The sequence below is a fragment of the Scyliorhinus torazame genome, chromosome 1, assembly GCF_047496885.1.
Source record: "Scyliorhinus torazame isolate Kashiwa2021f chromosome 1, sScyTor2.1, whole genome shotgun sequence".
Taxonomy (NCBI): domain Eukaryota; kingdom Metazoa; phylum Chordata; class Chondrichthyes; order Carcharhiniformes; family Scyliorhinidae; genus Scyliorhinus; species Scyliorhinus torazame.
This window is the reverse complement of record NC_092707.1, coordinates 223,405,717-223,428,141: the sequence shown is the minus strand read 5'-3', so window position 1 is coordinate 223,428,141 and position 22,425 is coordinate 223,405,717. Positions and strand designations below refer to the sequence as shown.

General features: G+C 48.8%; 1 protein-coding gene across 8 annotated transcripts in view; it reads left to right on the top strand.

Annotated features, from left to right (window-relative positions):
- The window catches only part of serac1 (serine active site containing 1), a 256,450-nt gene that overhangs the window by 57,145 nt on the left and 176,880 nt on the right, over positions 1-22,425 (top strand). For 7 of the 8 annotated variants that reach the window (XR_011945462.1, XM_072502719.1, XM_072502689.1 and 4 more), the window contains 2 exons: positions 1,590-1,708; positions 13,690-13,818. Coding sequence is in view for 7 of the 8 variants with exons in the window: in XM_072502719.1 (XP_072358820.1) it covers positions 1,590-1,708; positions 13,690-13,818 (248 nt within the window). In the remaining variant the exon portion in view is untranslated. The remainder of the gene's footprint in view (positions 1-1,589; positions 1,709-13,689; positions 13,819-22,425) is intronic. The other variant, XM_072502680.1, reaches the window with a different exon arrangement.

The following is a 22,425-nucleotide window of genomic DNA, read 5'->3' as shown; positions in this document are numbered from 1 at the left end:
ATAAAGTTAGGTAGGATGGTGAGCTGTGAGGAGGATGCAGAGACACTTCAGTAGAACTTGGACAGGCTGAGTGAGTGGGCACATGCATGGCAGATGCAGTATAATGTGGATAAATGTGAGGTTATCCGCTGCGGTAGCAAAAATAGGAAATCAGATTATTGTTTGAATGAGTGTAAATTGAGAGAGGTGGATATTCAGTGAGACCTTGGTGTCCTCGTGCATCAGTCGCTGAAAGTAAACGTGCAGGTACAGCAGGCCGTATAGAAAGCAAATGGTATGCTGGCCTTCATAGAGAAAGAATTTGGGTATAGGAGAGAGGACCTAGTCTTGGGGAACGAAGAAGGGCAAGTAGATGAAGTGACAGTTGGCGACCATATCGGGGATAGTGATCACAATTCTATTAGATTCAGTATTACCATGGAGAAGGACACAAATGAAGCAGGAGTAAAAAGTTTTGAACTGGGGGAAGGCAAATTTTGTAGAAACGAGGAGGGACTTGACAGAGGTGGACTGGCCAGCATTGCTAGAGGATAAATCTGTAGACAACAAGTGGAAAGCACTAAAAGGAGAGATACTAAATGTACAAAGTAGACACTCCAAAAATAAGAGTGGTTCTGCCAAATCTAGAGGAATACAGGAGAATATCAAACAGCGTACGATAGGCATAAAGAACTAAGCACTGCAGATAGCCTAGATGAGTATAGAAAGTCCAGGGAAGAAATCAAAAAGGAAATGAGGAAGTCAAAGAGAGGGCATGAAAAAAGATTAGCAAGTAAAGTTGAAGAAAACCCAAAGATGTTTTACCAATATATTAATGGTAAAGGTCAGTTCAGGGAAAAATGGGACCTATTAGAGATGAAGAGAGGAACATGTGTGCAGATGCAGAGGCTGTGGGAAGGGTTTCAAATGAATATTTTGTCTCCGCGAAATGAATGGTGCGTTGTGAAATACTGAATGGGATAATCATAAAGAGAGAGAGGAAGTACTCAAAGTATTGAAATCTTTGAAAGTTGATAAGTCGCCATAGCATATGCTTGAAAAGTAGAAATTTGAGTGGCTGTGAGGAAAGCACAAGAGGACTGTTGAAGCTCCAACAACACTCGAGAAACTTGACATCATCCAGGAACATCTGCCACTTGGAAGTGCCCTTCCAAATAACTCATCATCCTGAATTGGAAATATATCGCCGTTTCTTCAGTAGCTGGGTCAGAATCATATAACTCCTCCCTAACACTACAGTGGTTCAAGACGGTAGCTCACCGTGCCTTCTCAAGGGCAATTAGGGATGGGCAATAAATGCTGGCCTGGCCAGCAATGCCCACATCTCATGAATTATTTTTTTTAAATTAGTTTTTAAGTTGGTAGTGCTTCCAAAGAGGTGGCGCTGACATGATGGGTCACATTACCTCCTTCTGCGCTGTCTGGTGGATGAGCTTTCATCCAGATAAGTAATCTCATGCCTTCAAAGTGATCACCATTTTAACTTCACATTTGTTGAAAACATTGGTGCAGTAGGTAGTGAAAATGTTAACTCTTGTCTAAGTATTAGTGTTAATTTCAGTACGTATGTAAATTTTCTTTATTTGCAGATTACCAATATAGAACTCTGGCCCAGGCATGTGATCAGAAATCTAGCATTGGGCTAGCCAGATCTCAAGATGTTGACCTTCGCTTTTTTTTACGTCCTCCTTTACCAAAGGTAATTGAGGTTAGTAAATCCATTCATATTTTTTGCTGTCTTAGATTTCATTTTCAATAAAGTGGCATTTGTGTATAATTAATTTGATGTGTGTGTACCAATGGAATATTGGTGTCACAGTTTCCGTTCACACTGCCATTGAATGATGAGTACCTTTCCAGAGTTAAAGGTCATCAGGATTTCAGAGCAAATTAGAGGGAAGCTCCTTGGAGGAGGGAGTGCCACTCCTATTTCATCCCGATCCAAATCTGGATTTGCACTAAAGGTTTTGTGTAAGTGCAAGTAAAGCTGCTTTTCACAATGCTACAGACGTAGTACAAATATGCTGATAGATTTTTTTTTTTTAATAAATGTTTTATTGAAATTTTTTTCCCAAACAACAATTTTTCCCCTCTTACAAAGCAAACGCAACAATAACAATACAGAAATTTTAAACAATACACAAGTAACAAAACCCCTTTATCTTTGACCTAAACTAAAAAAAAAAACCCCCGCCCTCCCCCTGGGTTGCTGCTGCTGGTCATCTGTCTTCCCTCTAACGTTCCCCTAGGTAGTCGAGAAATGGCTGCCACCGCCTGGTGAACCCTTGAGCCGATCCTCTCAGGGCAAACTTTATCTGCTCCAGTTTAATGAACCCCGCCATATCATTTACCCAGGCCTCCAGTCCGGGGGGTTTCGCCTCCTTCCACATGAGTAGGATCCTGCGCCGGGCTACTAGGGACGCAAAGGCCACAACGTCGGCCTCTTTCGCCTCCTGCACTCCCGGCTCTTCCGCAACTCCAAATAGAGCTAACCCCCAGCCTGGTTTGACCCGGGCCTTCACCACCCGCGAAATCACTCCCGTCACTCCCTTCCAATACCCTTCCAGTGCCGGGCATGCCCAAAACATATGTGCATGGTTTGCCGGGCTCCCGCCACACCTCCCACATTTGTCCTCCACTCCAAAGAACCTGCTCAATCTTGCTCCCGTTATGTGTGCTCTATGTAGCACCTTAAATTGAATCGGGCTAAGCCTGGCGCATGAGGAAGAGGAATTTACCCTGCTTAGGGCATCAGCCCACATACCCTCCTCTATCTCCTCCCCTAGTTCTTCTTCCCACTTTCCTTTTAGTTTGCCCACCGACTCCTCCCCCTCTTCCCTCATCTCTCGGTAAATCTCTGACACCTTGCCCTCTCCGACCCACACCCCTGAAAGCACCCTGTCCTGTATCCCCTGTGTCGGGAGCAACGGAAATTCCCTCACCTGTTGTCTAGTAAATGCCCTCACCTGCATATATCTCAAGAAATTTCCCCGGGGCAACTTATACTTTTCCTCCAATGCTCCCAAGCTCGCAAAAGTCCCATCTATAAATAAATCTCCCACCCTCCTAATTCCCAACTGGAACCAGCTCTGAAATCCTCCATCCATTCTTCCTGGGGCGAACCTATGGTTGTTCCTGATTGGGGACCCCACCAGGGCTCCCCGCACCCCTCTCTGTCGCCTCCACTGTCCCCAGATATTCAATGTTGCCGCCACCACCGGGTTCGTGGTAAACATTTTAGGTGAGATCGGTAGCGGCGCCATCACCAGCGCCTCTAAACTCGTCCCTTTACAGGACTTTCTCTCCAGTCTTTCCCACGCCGCTCCCTCACCCTCCATCATCCATTTACGTATCATTGCCACATTGGCGGCCCAATAGTAATCGCCCAAGTTCGGTAGTGCCAATCCTCCTCTGTCCCTACTACGCTGAAGGAACCCCCTCCTTACTCTCGGAACTTTCCCTGCCCACACGAAGCTCGTGATGCTCCTGTCTATTTTATTAAAAAAGGTCTTAGTGATTAGTATAGGGAGACATTGAAATACAAATAAGACCCTCGGGAGGACCATCATCTTAATTGCTTGCACCCTGCCCGCCAGCGATAGAGGCTGCATGTCCCACCTCTTGAAGTCCTCCTCCATTTGTTCTACCAACCGTGTCAGATTAAGTCTGTGCAAGGTTCCCCAGCTCCTAGCGATCTGAATCCCCAGGTATTGGAAGTTTCTTTCCACTTTCCTTAGAGGCAAGCCTTCTATCTCTCTACTCTGGTCCCCTGGATGTATCACAAATAATTCACTCTTCCCCATGTTTAGCCTATACCCCGAGAAATCCCCGAACCCCCTCAAAATTCGCATAACCTCTATCATTCCCCCCGCTGGGTCCGACACGTATAACAATAGGTCATCCGCATATAACGAGACTCGGTGTTCTTCTCCCCCTCTAATCACCCCTCTCCATTTCCTGGAGTCTCTCAACGCCATGGCCAGAGGTTCAATTGCCAACGCGAACAACAATGGAGACAGCGGGCATCCCTGTCTTGTTCCCCTATATAGTCGGAAATACTCCGATCTATGTCGACCTGTAACTACGCTTGCCGTTGGAGCCCCATAAAGATGTCTAACCCAGCTAATAAACCCGTTCCCAAACCCAAACCTCCTTAACACTTCCCATAAATACTCCCACTCCACCCTATCAAATGCCTTCTCTGCGTCCATTGCCGCCACTATCTCTGCCTCCCCCTCCACTGGGGGCATCATTATCACCCCTAATAGTCGTCGCACGTTAACATTCAGTTGTCTCCCTTTTACGAACCCTGTCTGGTCTTCGTGCACCACCCCCGGGACACAGTCCTCTATCCTCGATGCCAGTACCTTTGCCAACAATTTGGCGTCCACGTTCAACAATGAAATGGGTCTATAGGACCCGCACTGCAACGGATCTTTATCCCTCTTCAAAATTAACGATATCGTCGCCTCCGACATCGTCGGGGGTAGAGTCCCCCCTTTCCTGGCCTCATTGAACGTCCTCGCCATCAACGGGGCCAACAAGTCCACATATTTTCTGTAATACTCCACCGGGAACCCGTCTGGTCCTGGGGCCTTCCCTGCTTGCATGCTTCCCAGTCCCTTAATAACCTCGTCCACCCCAATCGGTGCCCCCAGGCCTACCACCCCCCGCTCCTCCACTTTCGGGAACCTCAATTGGTCCAGGAACTGCCGCATCCCCTCCTCCCTCTGGGGGTTGAGACCTATACAGTTCCTCATAGAAGGTCTTGAACACCTCATTTATCTTTCCTGCCCTTCGCACCGTGTCTCCCCTTTCGTCTCTAATTCCTCCTATCTCCCTCGCTGCTGCCCTCTTTCGCAATTGATGAGCCAACAGGCGACTCGCCTTTTCCCCATATTCATACCTCCTCCCCTGTGCCTTCCTCCACAGTACCTCCGCCTTTCTGGTGGTCAGAAGGTCAAATTCCGTCTGGAGTCGTCTCCTCTCCCTGTACAATTCCTCCTCGGGGGTCTCTGCAAATTCCCTATCCACCCTTAAAATCTCCCCCAGTAATCTTTCCCTTTCCTTGGCCTCTGTTTTCCTTTTGTGGGCCCCAATGGAGATCAGCTCTCCTCTGACCACCGCTTTTAGTGCTTCCCATACCACTCCCACAGGGACCTCGCCGTCGTCATTGACCTCCAGATATCTCTCAATACACCCCCGCACTCTTGCGCACACTCCCTCATCCGCCATCAGTCCCACATCTAATCGCCAGAGTGTTCTCTGCTCCCTTTCCTCTCCTAATTCCAGGTCCACCCAATGTGGGGCATGATCCAAAACCGCTATGGCTGAGTACTCCGCTTCTTCCACCCTAGAGATCAACGACCTTCCCAAAACAAAAAAATCTATCCGGGAGTACACTTTATGGACATGGGAGAAGAAGAAAAACTTGTTGTCCCCCTCCCCCCCTCCCCCTCCCTCCCCCCCCCCCTCCCCCTCCCTCCCCCCCTCCCCGCTAGATCTCTTTCTAGCATGATTGCTCCCCCCATATTACTTCCGTAAGTCAGCTGACTTCAACTGACCCCGGCTACTCCTGCTCACTCCTCGACCCCCCCCATGTGGGGAACTCCCATCCGCCTTGCGCCTGTCTTCCCGCCTTATTCTTTCTGGTGCGGGAACATCCCTTTACCTGACCCGCCTCTTATGGCGCAGCTGCCTTTCCCCTCCCCCTCCCCTTCCCCATTCTCCAACTATGTCCCGTCTTTCCCCCCTCACCGGCGCCCACATTTCCCCAATGTCTCCTCCCTTCCCTGTTTACTTCTCAATTAACTTCCACCGTAACATTAACAATAACATTTCCTGCAGCATCAGTCCCTCAGTTCCGATCCAATTTCTCTTCTTTGATGAAGGTCCATGCTTCCTCCGCCGTCTCGAAATAATGGTGTCTCTCCTGATACGTGACCCATAGTCTTGCCGGCTGCAGCATCCCGAACTTCACCTTCCTTTCATGCAACACCTCTTTGGCTCGGTTGAAGCTCGCCCTCCTTCTCGCCACCTCCGCACTCCAATCCTGGTATACCCGTACCACTGCATTCTCCCATCTGCTACTCCGCACCTTTTTAGCCCATCTCAGGACCTCTTCTCTATCCTTAAGGCGGTAAAATCGCACGATTATCGCCCTGGGTGGTTCTCCCGCTTTTGGTCTTCTCGCCGGAATCCGATTTGCCCACTCCACCTCCAAGGGGCCCGTAGGGGCCTCAGCACCCATCAGTGAGCTCAGCATCGTACTTGCGTACGCTCCACAGTCCACTCCTTCCACACCCTCGGAGACCCAGTATCCGAAGGTTCTTCCTTCGCGCTCCATTTTCTAGGGCTTCGATCCTTTCAGTACACTTTTTATGAAGTGCCTCGTGCGTCTGTGTCTTAACCGCCAGGCCCAGGATCTCGTCCTCAATATCTGTCACCTTCTGCTCCACCACACGGAGCTCTGTCACCTGGGTCTTTAATGTCTCCTTGAGCCCCTCAATTGCCTGTAGCAACGGGGTCAGCACCTCCCTCTTCAGCAGCTCCACGCACCGTCTCACAATTTCATGCTCAGGCCCCCATGTCGCCTGCGCTTTCTCCACCGCCATCTTGTACTTCTCTCTTTCTGACCCTTTGGTCGACGATTCCTCGCGCTGCAGCCGCCGCCGCCAGTTTTTTCCTCCTTCGTTTGGGGGGGACTCCCTTCTCACACGCCCCACACCGGGTTGCGTCGTCGAAAAATTCCCCGTTGGGGGTCTTAAAAGAGCCCGAAGGTCCGTCGGAGCTGGAGCCGCCGAAGCGTGCGGCTAGCTAGGCATCACCGCAACCGGAAGTCCCTTCAGTGGCCTTGATGAGGTCTCTTCACAGTTGTTCCCTCTGCTGCTAGAATTCACTTTTGATACAGGCCCTCAGGTCAGCTTGCAGCTTTAAGCTTGCCCTTCCCCCGCCTGCATGCTGGAAGAGGCCCTGTTTATCCTGCAGTTGCAGCCAAATCTTTTACTGTTTCTGCGTGTGCCTGGCAACCAAGAGACATACCCTTCCTGGGGGACACTGTCGGGGGAATGTTGCAGCCTTCTTCCCACACCGGGAAATGTCAAACAAATGCCGTGGGGGCCCTGTAAAAGAGCCCAAAAGTCCGTTCCAAGCAGGAGCTGCCGAATATGCGACCTAGCTCTGCATAGCCGCACCCGGAAGTCCGCTGATAGATTTTTAAATACCGAGGCCGTTTCACGACTTATGGTGCTTGTTACCCGTTTTTGTAAATACGGATGATGTTGCTTTTGGTCAGCTGATGGTTAGAATATGATAGTTGATGGACTTACTATTATATTAAATCAGGTCTCATTATTTTCAGAGTAAGCTCCTTATGTCAGCATGTTACTTAATGGTCCCACACAAACTCTGACTCTTCAATGTTGATCAGCCAGTAGCTTAGTCATTAAATGAAAGATTAAAAGGTATTGAGTCAGCACATGCATTCAATTTTAAAATTCCTTAGGTCAACTTCTCCCAAACTATTTTCAAATATGACTGAATTTTAACACTTGAAAATTAAGGTGACCCCAGAAACCATAAAATGCCACAAAGGAACATAGTAACGTTCAATATATAATTATTTAAATGTATGTATTTTAGACCAATATATTATTTACATTATAATATACATGATGTAAATATGAAACTTCATATTTTTAAAGTACTTTGTAAAATGTTATTATTTTATGTATTCACCAATCACTTTATCAGAGCCATTCCAGCTCATAAGCCTTGGTCAGGAAACAATTCAAGCACAGGCTGAGAGTCTTGACATGCTGATCTTGCAGCCCCGGTTGTTACACAGCACCAGAGTGATTGGGTTGAGCTCAGACACGCTGCAACTCGGCAGTGGAGGAAACGCTGCCAGGTTCTTGGTCGAGACTTCAAGATTCAGTGAAGCAGCCACAGGCAGAAGCCCATGGCCAAGAGAGGGAGACTAAGAGAGATGAGTAGGGTAAGGGATGGGTGATAGGCCACTGGTGAGTGTTGCAATCTCTGAGGAAAAGGATGCCATTTACTATCCCAAACCGCTGTTTTGGTTATTCATGAAATGCTCCTAGCTATATCGATAGAATTAGTGAAGAAAGACTACGATTGTTTTCAGTGTCAAGATTTTAAAAATTTGGGCCATTTCCCATCTGGCACACCCTGCCTCTGGATGCCGCTGTGCAGGAGGATCAATTTGTTATATTCCCAGAACAAGATAAATTCATGGTGTGAGTCCTGTATCCAGTTTTCAGATCTAAAATCAATTGTGCTTTTGCTTTACCTCTTCAGTTGAGTTTTATTTTACAAGTAATAATACTGTACTCCATGAAATGCAGTTGCTTTGAATAAATAAATAAATTCTTCAAAATATTGGTCTTCAGTAATATTTTTTTCCTTCACCCATTATCCAGTTCGAGAAGAATGAAGTGCTCTTGTGCTTTCAGCGTGGCTCATAAACATGGCTTTTGCTTTCACAGTTTTGAATTGAAGCAGAACATGGACACATATATAACCTGCTTTTCACGTCATACAGCTGGATTGCTTATTACATGTATGTAAAGAGCAAGAGGGTAGCCAGGGAAAGGGTTGCCCACTTGAGCACAGGGGAGGGAATCTATGTGTGGAACCAGAGGAAATGGGTGAGGTGCTGAATGAGTACTTCGCATCAGTATTCACCAAAGAGAAGGAATTGGTAGATGTTGAGTCTGGAGAAGGGGGTGTAGATAGCCTGGGTCACATTGAGATCAAAAAGGACGAGGTGTTGGGCGTCTTGAAAAATATTAAGGTAGATAAGTCCCCAGGGCCTGATGGGATCTACCCCAGAATACTGAGGGAGACGAGGGAGGAAATTGCTGGGGCCTTGACAGAAATCTTTGGTGAGGTCCGAGAGGACTGGAGAATAGCTAATGTTGTTCCTTTGTTTAAGAAGGGTAGCAAGGATAATCCAAGAAATTACAAGCTGGTGAGCCTCATCAGTGGTAGGTAAGTTATTGGAGAGGTTTCTTCAAGACAGGATTTACTGCCATTTGGAAGCAAATGGACGTATTCGGGAGAGGCAACATGATTTTGTGATTTGTAATTTGATCAAGCTTTTCGAGGAAGTGATGAAGATGATTGAAGGTAGGGCAGTGGATGTTGTCTACATGGACTTCAGTAAGTCCTTTGACAAGGTTCCTCGTATCGACTTCACATAATGTGAAGTTTCACGGGATCAGAGGTGAGCTGGCAAGATGGATGCAGAACTGGCTTGGTCATAGAAGACTGAGGGTAGCATTGGAAAGGTGCTTTTCTGAACGGAGGGCTGTGACCAGTGGTGTTCCACAGGGATCAGTGCTGGGACCATTGCTGTTTGTAGTAGATTTGGAGGAAAATGTAACTGGTCTGATTAGTAAATTTGCGGACGACACAAAGGTTGGTGGAATTGCGGATAGCGATGAGGACTGTCAGAGGATACAGCAGGATTTAGATTGGTTGGAAAGGATACAGGTCTACCAGGATGTTGCCTGGTATGGAGGCATTAGCTACGAGGAGAGGTTGGATAAACTCTGTTTGTTCTCATTGGAATGACAGAGTTTGAGGTGCAACCTGATAGTAGTGTACAAAATTATGAGGGCATGGACACAGTGTATCGTGAGAAGCTTTTGCCCAGGATTGAAGAGTCAATTACTAGGGGACATAAGTTTATGGTGCGAGGAGCAAAATTTAGAGGAGATGTGCGAGACATGTTATTTACAGAGGGGAGTGGGTGCCTGGAACTCGCTACCGGAGGAGATAGTGGAATCGGGTATGATAGTGATGTTTGAGGGGTGTCTTGACAAATACATGAATAGGATGGGGATGCAGACCCTGGAAGTGTGGAATGTTTTACGTTAGACAGGTAGCATGGTCCACACTTGCAGGTTTGGAGGGCCGTAGGGGCCTGTTCCTGTGCTGTACTTTTCTTTCTTGTTCTTATTTAGTATGTTGAACCTGTTCTGGGACTGAACTATTCCCCCTCATGAAAGAAATGAAATGAAAATCGCTTATTATCACAAGTAGGCGTCAAATGAAGTTACTGTGAAAAGCCCCTAGTCGCCACATTCTGGCGCCTGTTCGGGGAGGCTGGTATGGGAGGGGTGTGGCTTTTTCTCTCCCTTCCACAGTGCCCAAAGTGTGTGTGTGTGCGTGCGTGCACTGGCTTGGATTCTGATGGTTTAGTTTCTAGTTGATTGGTTATAAAAAGTTTTGTCTGGTGTATAGTGGGTAATTTCAGTGTATTGCTGCTTGCTCTAATTTTGTTATGGTTTTTGTATCATTTGATTTATTGCCATGTGTACCAAGGTACAGTGAAAAGTATTGTTCTGCCTACAGTCCAGGCAGATCGTTCCACACATGATAAAACGTAGGACACGTATAAATACACAAGGTAAATACATAGGCACAGGAATCGGGTGAAGCACATAGAGTATAGTACTACTCAGTAGAGAAGATGTGTGAAGGGATCAGTTCAGTCCATGAGAGGGTTATTCATGGTACTGTTATTAAATTAAAATATGCCCAAGTAGATTCCTGTGGGTAGGCATGTGTGTCATGTAACATGTTGGAGTTATTGCCTTGCATCCCAATCAGACCTTGATGCGTGGTTACTGTACCTGAACATTGCAGGAGGCAACACCATGGACGCAGCGGCCAACATCCGAACACCCAGGGGCTGGGCCCCAGCACTGGGGACATTTCGGCAACCAGAGGGTGGTGTGTGCACAGGGGAGGGGGCCAGTGCACGGTCCAGGTAACGTTACTTGCGGATGTCTGGGGTACAGGGTGTGGGATCTGGTGAGCAGGGGCCCCCGCTGAGGCCAGGGACAGGGCGTGCTGGATGGCAGGGGCTGTAGAGGGTGGGGAGCAATGGGGGAATGGAGGGTCCCAGCTGGAAGACACCGCTGGTTGTCAGTTTCCCCTCTCCAATTCCTCACAGATATTACATGGAATGAATGATATCTTGGACCCCTCGGAAACTGTTGGTAGGCCAGGCGGCCAGATGCCAGAGAAGGTGACGGCTCATATGCAGGGCCCTGCCCCACACCCTTAGGACCCTGCCGCCCATCAGGCCAGGGATGGACCTAGAGGGAGAGGCCTGTGACAGCCCAAGATGTACATACGTCGCTGGTTTTTCGAACAGATGACGGACAGCATGTGCAGCAGGAGGCTCTGCCTCAACAACGGGCCGGTGCAGCACATGTGCCATGTCCTTGTGGACTTGGCACCACATGGAGGAGACTTGTCCCAAGTCACCACAGCCGTGCACATCTATGCCTCAGGATGATTCCAGTGCTCAAGCAGGGGACTTGTGCGACACCTCACTCGCTACAGCCCACAAGTGCATCTGTGAGGTCATGGATGCCCTGTTTGCCCGGGCAGCGAACTATATAAACTTTGACATAGACCAGGCCAAACAGAATGTTATCGCCATCGCCGGGATACCCCAGGGCCATGGGGTAGTGGATGGCAGGCATGTTGCCTTGCGTTTACCGGGCCATCTGGTAGTCCCCTACATCACCAGGAAGGGGTTCCACTCCCTGAAAGTCCAGCTCGTGTTCGACCACCACCTGAAGACCATGCACGTGTGTGCATACTTCCCAGGGAGTGTGCATGACCGCTATATCCTGGGGCAATCCGACATCTCCGGCTTCTTCGAGAACTGCTCCAGGGGGGCACAATAGCACAATGGTTAGGAGAATCGGGGAGCAAAGGAGGGGGAAGGGCTCTTGACTGGCTACAACAGGCCACACATGGCAACAGGGAACAAGATGACACTGCAATCAGCAATTTTGGAGGGTCCCCAAATCAAAGGAATTCCCAGAGTGCAGGGGCTTACCCACATGGCATTCATACAGTCCGTGGCCATTTTGGGTGGCTCCTGGACAAAGGGAAATCCAGGAGATTCCGTGATTCCGGCGACGCTGGACAGAGAACCTCATCCATTATAAAGGGATGCCTTGGCTTTGTTAAATTCCGCCTGGCGCTTGGCCTGGCCTGCCCCAATGTCCTGGTACACCCGGATCGAGTGTCCCTCTCATTAAATGACCTTGTGTGTCTTGCCCAGTTCAGGATCTTTTCCCAGTCTTGTTACCGATGCAGTTTCACAATGCTAGCCCGCGTCAGCTCCTTGGTCTTGGGCTTTGGACAGAGCGATCTGTGGGTTCTGTCCACTTCTGGGATTTTGGCAAAGCCTCCAAGCAGTTTGTCCAGCACCTGGGCCACGTACTCTAGAGGGTTCTTGTCCTCGGTGCTCTCTGGTAGTGCCACAATGCGGAGGTTTTAGTGGTGCAATAGATTTTCTTGGTCTTCGACCTTCCCCCTTAGTGTCCCTTGTATCGACATCAACCTTGCCGTCTCTGTCTCTAGTGAGGCTATCCAATTGTGCTGGTTGGTCATGGTTTTCTCCAGCTCTCTGATCGTTGCCTCTTGCATCTCTAAATGCCACTCTGTCCTTTCCAGCGCTGCTTGCAAGGTGACCAGCGCCTTCGCTACCGCCATTTTCACCGTCGCCATCATTTCAAGTTTGATGACGTCCTTGAGCTCTTGAAATTCCTGTGTTAGGAATTCCCTCCATTCATTCATCGGGTGGTAGCCCGGCATATGTTCAGGCAGTCCTTCTCACTTGGGTGTGGCTGGAACCTCTTCGCCCTGCATGTTCGCCATTACCTCTGTCTTTCTCTCCAGGCTTTTAGTATTTATTGCCTCTGGCGTCACCTCGACTGCTCAGGTTGTTGTTGCCTGGCATGTTTCTTTCGTTGTGGTGGTGTTCTCATTGAGTTTACAGTGCAGAAGGCGATCATTTGCCCCATCGAGTCTGCACCAGCCCTGGAAAGAGCACACCACTCAAGCCTCCACCCCATCCCCGGAACTCAGTAACCCACCCAACCCTCCTGGACACTAAGGGCAAGTTATCATGGCCAGTCCACCTAACCTGCACATCTTTGGACTGTGGGAGGAAACCATATTGTGCGGGGAGTATGAATGATAGAATTTGTGGGATCTTTCCGTGACAGATGGGTGTGAGGGGGCATTGAGTGTGTGTCAGTGTTAGCTATTCAGATGGGAATATGAGGTTATGCTGCAAGAGAGAGAAGGAGTGAGAGCGATCAGTAAATGGAATGCAAGGTGTGTTGCGCTGAGGCCTGCTGAACAACAGAACGTGAAAGGCAGAGTCTGAAAGTTAGCATTTGAACATGGGATGCCTTTCCTGCCCTTATTTCTTCATCTACTTTTGACCATCCCTGTTTGATTTGAGAGGCTGGCCTCTTCCTCCTGTCAGTGGTGGTCAATATTTCTCTTCCGACATTCGGAGCCAGCAGTTTGACCTCCAGGGAAGCATTAGAGAACCAGTGGTGAGGAAAGATCTTCCCAACATTCCCAAGTGCATCTATCCTTCTACTTGCCCTGTGTTCCTTGACAGACCTGCAATTGAACCATTCTGATCATATCCAGCCTCCACTGTAACTCCATCCCCACCATGCCAGTAGCAGATCAATTAATGTAAAGGTCGTGCCCATAAACTCAGTCTGTGAACCTGAAGGTTTAGTACAATTGATTTTTGTCAGTGAGCAATGCTGCAGGCAATTAGCTGTGTTCGTATAAAAATCATATCTTCTTCTCATTTTTATTTCCTATGTGTAGAACTCCTGCATTGAAGATGAGCTAAGGTATCTGCTGGCCTCCCTACCACAGTCTGAAGTGGACCAGTGCGTTCAGTACTTTACTTCTCTTGCTTTACGAGAAAGTAATCAGTCTTTGTCAGCGCAAAGGGTAAGCTTCGAAATCCAGTTCTGTGCATTGCAACATTGCTGGAAAATGTACTGCTTTCGGATAAGATAATACCCGTTTTTAGATGATGACTAAGGCCTACAAATGCAATATGTTCAATGGTGTTCAAATACACCATTGCTGTTTGGTTGACCTATTTAAAACCTTTCCAGACAGAGTAAATCATAGAATTTACAGTGCAGAAGGAGGCCATGCGGCCCATCGAGTCTGCACCGGCTCTTGGAAAGAGCACCCTACCCGATCCCCATAACCCAGTCACTCCACCCAACACTAAGGGCAATTTAGCATGGCCAATCCACCTGACCTGCACATCTTTGGACTGTGGGAGGAAACCGGAGCACCCGGAGGAAACCCACGCAGACACTGGGAGAACGTGCAGACTCCGCGCACACAGTGACCCAAGCCAGGAATCGAACCTGGGACCCTGAAGCTGTGAAGCAATTGTGCGAACCACTATGCTACCGTGCTGCCCGTGAGATCAGAGATTGTGCAGACTCTAACTGATGGTGTTAAACTATTTTAAGCTTCGGAAGAAAATTGTGCTAGCCTGGCTCAGTATTCCTGCCTGTGAATTGGAAGTACATGGAGTCAAACTCTAGTTAGGCCTTCGCACATACTAGGCTGATAGTACTGAGGAAATGCTGTATTGTCACAGATGCCATCCTTCAAATTCTGGCAACATCTGTGGAGAGAACAGAGTTAACGCTTCAAGCCCAAGATTACTTTTTTGGAACTGGAGAGAGGTAGAAATGTAATGGATTTTATACTGTTGAAAAAAATGGGGAGGTGGAACAAAATAGAAGGCCAGGGATTGTTTACAGGGAAAGAAAGATTAAATGACAAATATGTCATGGAGCACAAGACAAAGAGGGTGGTAATGACAGTATTAAAGACTTTGGTCCAGGGTAGGTGTTAATAGCAGAACAACGGTCATCACTACCTGAAAGCAAAATAGTAGCATTCTGGCTAGAAAAAGAGCCAGCAGGATCTGACAGTAGAAATATGAAAAGAAGATACAGACTGGCACTCTGGGGGCCAGGAGGAGGGGGGGGGGGGGTTTCAGGGGGCAAGCCTGCAGGTAATGTGTGGTGGATCAAAATGAAAGATCGAGCTCAAGCTCTGACATTATTGATCTCAATGTTGAGTCCAGAAGTTTTTACAGTGCCCGATTAGACAATGAGGTGCTATCCTTCCAGCTTGCGTTGGGCTTCACTGGAACATTTTAGCAGGACAAGGACAGGTATGTAAGAGTAGGAGCAAGATGATTAATTGAAATGGCAAGTGGCCTGAAAGTCGGGGTTATGCTTGTGAACTAAGTGAAGGTGTTCCACAAAATGATCACCCTGTCTAAGTTCAGTCTACCCAATGTAGAAGAGACCGTATTTTAAGCAGCGAATACAGTACACTAAATTGAAAGAAATGCAAGTAAATTGCTGCTTCACCTGGAAGAAGTGTGTAAGGCATTGGATGGTGAGGAGGGAGAAGGTAAAGGACCTTATAAAAGGAGTGTTCCAACATTTTCTGTTTTTTCAGATTTACTATTAAGTTTTACAACCCTGTGACTGTGCAATATCTTAGCTAGAATGATCTATAATGAATCTGACAGTTTTGCTCTCTTCCCATTACCCTGTATCTTTCTTTGCATCACATATTTATCCAATTTACCATTAAAAATGTAATGATCTCTGCTTCAACTATTCCCTGTGACAAATCAATCCAAAATTCATTATCTCACTGAATTAAGAAATTCCTCCTGAACTTTCTCCTCGGTGATAAATGTAAATTGATGGCTTCATCATCACTGATGACTCAAACAAATTACCCGAACAAAACTCTTAATAGAAAAAAAGTCTGATTAAATCTCTTCTTATCTTTCAATGAGAAAAGTTCCAGCGTTTGTAATTTCTTATCATAGCTAAAGCTTGCCAGTCCTTTATTTTCCCAAAGACATACTTTTTTCGTAAGATTTATGAAGGTATATTAGAACAAAGAACAAAGAAATGTACAGCACAGGAACAGGCCCTTCGGCCCTCCAAGCCCGTGCCGTCCATACTGCCCGACTAAACTACAATCTTCTACACTTCCTGGGTCCGTATCCTTCTATTCCCATCCTATTCATATATTTGTCAAGATGCCCCTTAAATGTCCCTATCGTCCCTGCTTCCACTACCTCCTCCGGTAGTGGGTTCCAGGCACCCACTACCCTCTGCGTAAAAAACTTGCCTCGTACATCTACTCTAAACCTTGCCCCTCTCACCTTAAACCTATGCCCCCTAGTAATTGACCCCTCTACCCTGGGGAAAAGCCTCTGACTATCCACTCTGTCTATGCCCCTCATAATTTTGTATACCTCTATCAGGTCGCCCCTCAACCTCCTTCGTTCCAGTGAGAACAAACCGAGTTTATTCAATCGCTCCTCATAGCTTATGCCCTCCATACCAGGCAACATTCTGGTAAATCTCTTCTGCACCCTCTCTAAAGCCTCCACATCCTTCTGGTAGTGTGGCGACCAGAATTGAACACTATACTCCAAGTGTGGCCTAACTAAGGTTCTATACAGCTGCAACATGACTTGCCAATTCTTATACTCAATGCCCCGGCCAATGAAGGCAAGCATGCCGTATGCCTTCTTGACTACCTTCTCCACCTGTGTTGCCCCTTTCAATGACCTGTGCACCTGTACTCCTAGATCTCTTTGACTTTCAATACTCTTGAGGGTTCTACCATTCACTGTATATTCCCTGCCTGCATTAGCCCTTCCAAAATGCATTACCTCACATTTGTCCGGATTAAACTCCATCTGCCATCTCTCCGCCCAAGTCTCCAGACAATCTAAATCCTGCTGTATCCTCAGACAGTCCTCATCGCTATCCGCAATTCCACCAACCTTTGTGTCGTCTGCACAATTACAAAGTTAATTGTAAATAGAGTGCAGATCTGATTATTTCTTTCAGCACAGTATGTGGCACTGTTAAGATGCCACAAAGACTATGCTGTAAATCACAGTACTATACAGACAGACAAGTCCACAGTTATCATCCCATTTGAAGGATGGCACTTGTGACAATGCAGCATTTCCCCAGTACGGTCAGCCTAGTGTGTTTGAAGTCCTGACAGGGATTTGACTCCATGAGGCAGGAATACTACAAACTGAGCCAAGTTGGCACAAGAAATACAATCACAGGTTATATTTACAATATTCATTTGACATTCCTTTTAATCATTCTAATGATTTGACTCCATGTTCTATATGGCTTTCATTTTCCTTCTGTAATGGCATACCCAAAGTTACACACAGCACTGTAACTGGTCTAACTAATTACCTTGTTCAAATGTATCATTATCTCTTCACGACTGCACTATATCCACCTCTTCATAAAATAACAATGCATGTGGCCCTTTTTATGACTTTACCTACCTGTACTGACACTTTCAAGTATTTTTGTATTTGGACCAGTAGGTGTGTCTGTTGACCCCAAACCAGCATGGTTTTTCACAGTCATGTAGCTTGTGTAGTTCAGGTCCGATAACACAGGTTTAACAGTAAGAAGTCTTACAACACCAGGTTAAAGTCCAACAGGTTTGTTTCGAATCACTAGCTTTCGGAACGCAGCTCCTTCCTCGGGTGAATGAAGCAGTGGGTTCCACAGACACATATATAGACCAATTCAATGATGCAAGATGATACTTTGCGAGTCTTTGCAGGTAATTAAATCTTTACAGGTCCAGATGGTGTGACTGGAGAGAGGGATAATCACAGGTTAAAGAGGTGTGAATTGTCTCAAGCCAGGACAGTTGGTAGGATTTCACAAGCCCAGGCCAGGTGGTGGGGGGTGAATGGAATGAGACATGAATCCAAGGTCCCAGTTGAGGCGTACTCATGCGTGTGGAACTTGGCTATCAGTTTCTGCTCGGCGAATTGGCATTGTCGCATGTCCTGAAGGCCACCTTGGAGAACACTTACCCGAAGATCAGAGGCTGAATGCCCTTGACTGCTGAAGTGTTCCCCGACTAGATGAGAACATTCCTTCCTGACAATTGTTGCGCGATGTCCGTTCACCCGTTGTCTCAACATGTGCATGGTTTCATCAATGTACCACGCCTCGGGATATCCGGTCCTGCAGCCCCCCACCCTGTCTGCTGACGATTAATTTGAACCTCTAAAGGCGAAATTAATTTTCTCCATACAAAGAAGCTAGCCATGTCCGATAGCCAGGTCTCCGACTTCGGGGGCTTTAAGACCCTCCATGCCAATAGTATTTGTCTCTGGGCTACCAGGGAAGCAAAGGCCAGAACATCTGCCTCTTTCTCCTCCTGGATTTCTGGATCTTCCGACACCCCGTAAATCGCCAACTCTGGACTCAGCGCCACCCTTGTTTTTCATAGAATTTACAGTGCAGAAGGAGGCCACCCGGCCCATCGAGTCTGGAAAGAGCACCCTACCCAAGGTCAACCCCTCCACCCTATCCCCACAACCCAGCAACCCCACCCAACACTAAGGACAATTTATCACGGCCAATCCACCTAACCTGCACATCTTTGGACTGTGGGAGGAAACCGGAGCACCCGGAGGAAACCCACGCAGACACTGGGAGAACATGCAGACTCCGCACAGACAGTGACCTAGCGGGGAATCGAACCTGGGACCCTGGAGCTGTGAAGCAAGGTTTTTAAAACTTTGGACATGACATCCGCAAACCCCTGCTAAAATACCCTAAGCAACATGTTGACATGGTTCGCTGGCCCTCCCGCGCATTTTGTGCACCTGTCCTCCACCCCAAAGAATCTGCTCATCTGGGCCACTGTCATGTGCGTCCAGTGAACAACCTTAAATTGTATCAGGCTGAGCCTGGCACATGTTGCGGACGCGTTGACTCTACTCAACGCGTCTGCCCATCGACCATCCTCTATCTCACTCCCAGCTCCTCCTCCCATTTGCGCTTCAGCTCCTCGGTCTGCGTCTCCTCCGACTTCATAAGCTCCTTACAGATGTCTGAGACGCTCCCCTCCCCTACCCACCCTCTGGAAATGACCCTGTCCTGAATCCCCCTCAGCGGTAGGAGCGGAAAGGTTGACACCTGTTTACGAAGGAAGTCTTGCACCTGCAGATACCTGAATTTGTTTACCCTCGCCAGCCCAAACTTTTCCTCCAACGCCCTCGTACTCGGAAAGCTCCCCTCTATGAACACATCCCCCATCCTCTCAATCCCCGCTCTCCGCCATAACCGGAACCCCCCATCCATACTCCCCGGGGCAAACCAGTGATTATCACAAATTGGGGCCCAGACCGATGCTCCCACATGCTGCCTCCACTGGCCCCAAACTCTCAGGGCCCCCACCACCATGGCGCTGGTGGAGTAACGTGCCGGCGGGAGCGGCAGAGGTGTCGTCACCAACGCCCCCAGACTGGTGCCCTTACAAGAAGCTGCCTCCATACGCTCCCATGCCGACCCCCCCCACCCCCCACCCCCACCCACCACCACCACCACACACTTCCTAAACATGGCTATATTAGCCGCCCAGTGAGAGTTGCTAAAATTTGGCAGCGCTCTCCCCAGCTCCGTTCGAGCATTACCTTCCTTACCCGCAGGGGTCTTGCCCGCCCAGACAAAGCCAGTGATCACTGTTGACCTGCTTAAAAAAGGACCGCGGAATAAAGATGGGGAGTCACTGAAATACAAATAGGAATCTCGGGAGGACTGTCATTTTCACCGTTTGCACCCTCCCGGCCAGAGACCAGGGAATTGCGTCCCATTTCTGAAAATCGTCCTTCATTTGGTCCACTAGCCGGACCAGATTCAATTTATGCAGCCGATCCTGGTCCCGCGCCACTTGAATGCCAGGTACCTAAAACAACAGTGGGGAGAGGGGGCATCCCTGTCTCGTCCCCCGGTGCAGTCTAAAATAGTCTGAAGTTGTCCTACTCGTCCGTACACTTGCCACAGGAGCCTGATACAGTAACCTGACCCAGTCAATAAAGCCCCGCCCGAATCCGAACCATCCCAGTACCTCCCACAGATAATCCCATTCTACCCGATCAACAGCCTTTTCTTCATCCATTGCTATAACTACCTCCACCTCCCTACCTTCCGGGGGCATCATGATCACATTTAACAGTCTTCTTACATTGGCCACCAACTACCTACCCTCAACAAACCCCATCTAGTCCTCCCCCAATAATGTCCGGAACACAATCCTCAATCCTGGGGGACAAGATTTTGGCCAGCAACTTGGCATCCACATTCAACAGGGAGATCGACCTGTAGGACTCGCACAGCTCCGGGTTCTTGCTCTGCTTAAGAATCAGCGAAATCGTAGCCTGTGACATCATCGGGGGCAGCACCCCTCTTTCCCTTGCCTCATTGAACAACCTCAACAACACTTGCCCCAATAGGGCGGCACAGTGGGTTAGCCCTGCAGCCTCACGGCGCCGAGGTCCCAGGTTCGGTCCCGGCTCTGGGTTACTGTCCATGTGGAGTTTGCGCATTCTCCCCGTGTTTGTGTGGGTTTCGTCCCCACAACCCAAAGATTTGCAGGCTAGATGGATTGGCCACGCAAAAATTGCCCCTTAATTGGAAAAAATTAATTGGGTACTCCTAAATTTATAAAAAACAACGAAAAAAACACTGGCCCCAATATCCCCGACAACTTTTTATAAAACTCCACTGGGTACCCGTCCGGCTGCGGGGCCTGACCCGCCTGCATGGCCTTCAAGCCCTCCACTATCTCTTCCAGCCCTATTGGAGCCCCCAGCCCTTCTACCCGCTCCCCGTCCACTGTTGGGAAATCCAGCCCCTCCAAGAAGTGCCTCATCCCCTCTGGCCCCGTATGGGGTTCAGACCTGTACAGCCTGCTGTAGAAATCCCTAAACGCCTTATTCACCCCTACCGAATCACCAACCAGGTTCCCCTCACCGCCCTTAACTTTCCCCATCACCCTAGCTGCCTCCCTCTTCCTAAGCTGCTGTGCAAGCATTCTGCTGGCCTTCTCTCCATGTTCATAAATCGCCCCCCTCACCTTTCTCAGCTGCTTCATCGCTCTCCCTGTGGTCAGCAAGCTAAACTCCGCCTGCAACCTCCGCCGTTCCCTTAAAAACCCTGCCTCTGGGGTCTCCGCATACCTCCTATCAATCTGTAATACCTCCTTTACCAGTCTGTCCGTCTCTGCCCTGTCCACCTTCTCCCTATGAGCCTGGATTGAGATCAGCTCCTCCCTGACTACCGCCTTCAGTGCTTCCCAAACCACCGCTGCTGAAATTTCCCCCGTGTCATTGACCTGCAGGTAGCTCTGAATGCATTTCCTCAACCGCTCGCACACCCCTTCATCCGCCAAAAGTCCCGCATCCAACTTCCAATGCGGGCGCTGGTTAAAGTCTTTGCTAACCTGCAGGTCAACCCAGTGTGGTGCATGGTCTGAGATTGTAATCGCCGTGTCCACTACCCCAGCCAGAAAGGGCCTGCTCAAAATAAAGAAATCAATCCGGGAGTACACTTTATGCACGTGTGAGTAGAAGGAGAACTCCTTCACCCTCGGCTGCCAAAATCTCCATGGATCCACCCTGCCCCCAACAACTCCATGAACCCTCTTAGTTCCTTTACCATTGCTGGCACCCTGCCCGTTTTCGAGCTTGACCGGTCTAAGCCAGGATCCATAACTGTACTGAAGTCCCCTCCCATGACCAACCTGTATGAGTCCAGGTCCGTTATCTTTCCCAGCATCCTCCTAATAAACTCAACATCGTCCCAATTTGCCGCATATTCATTAACTAATACCACCTGTAGCCCCTCTAGCTTCCCACTGACCATAATGTACCGACCTCCCACGTCCGAGACTGTTCTACCCGCCTGAAGCACCACCCGCTTATTGATCACGATCGCGACCCCCCTAGTCTTTGAATCTAGTCCCGAGTGAAACACCTGGCTGACCCAGCCTTTCCTCAGTCTAACTTGTCTACCTTCACGTGCATTTCCTGCAACATTACCAGGTCTGCCTTCAATCCCTGAAGATGCGCGAACACACGTGCTCTTTTGACCGGCCCATTAACGAACATTCCAGGTGATCAGCTTAGTTGGGGGGCTCATTGCCCCCCTCCTCCACTGATCAGCCATCCCCTTTTTTAGGCCCGCCTCCAGCCCGTGTTCCGCGCCTCCACCGGTCCATCCCCAGACATCCTCCACACTCGGGTCTTGGTAAACCCGCAGGATGCTATTGTCCCACTTACAGCTCCATGTCTGCTTGGCCCACTGTAGAATACGCTACTTATCCTAAAGTCTGTGGAATCTCACCACCATAGCCCTCGGGGGATCTCCCATTCGCGGCTTCCTCACGAGTGCTCTGTGAGCCCTCTCCACCTTCAAGGGCCGGGCGAATGCCCCATCCCCCAGCAGCTTCTCAAACATGTCTGCGATGTATGCCCCAGCGTCCGTTCCTTCGGACCCCTCCGGGGCCCGACAATTCTTAGGTTCTGCCGGCGGGACCTATTCTCTAGGTCCTCCACCTTCTCCAGAAGCTTCTTTTGCTGGTCCCTCAGCATCTCCAGCTCCACCGCAGTCTGATGCTCCTCCTGCTCAGCCAGTGCCTTCGCCACCT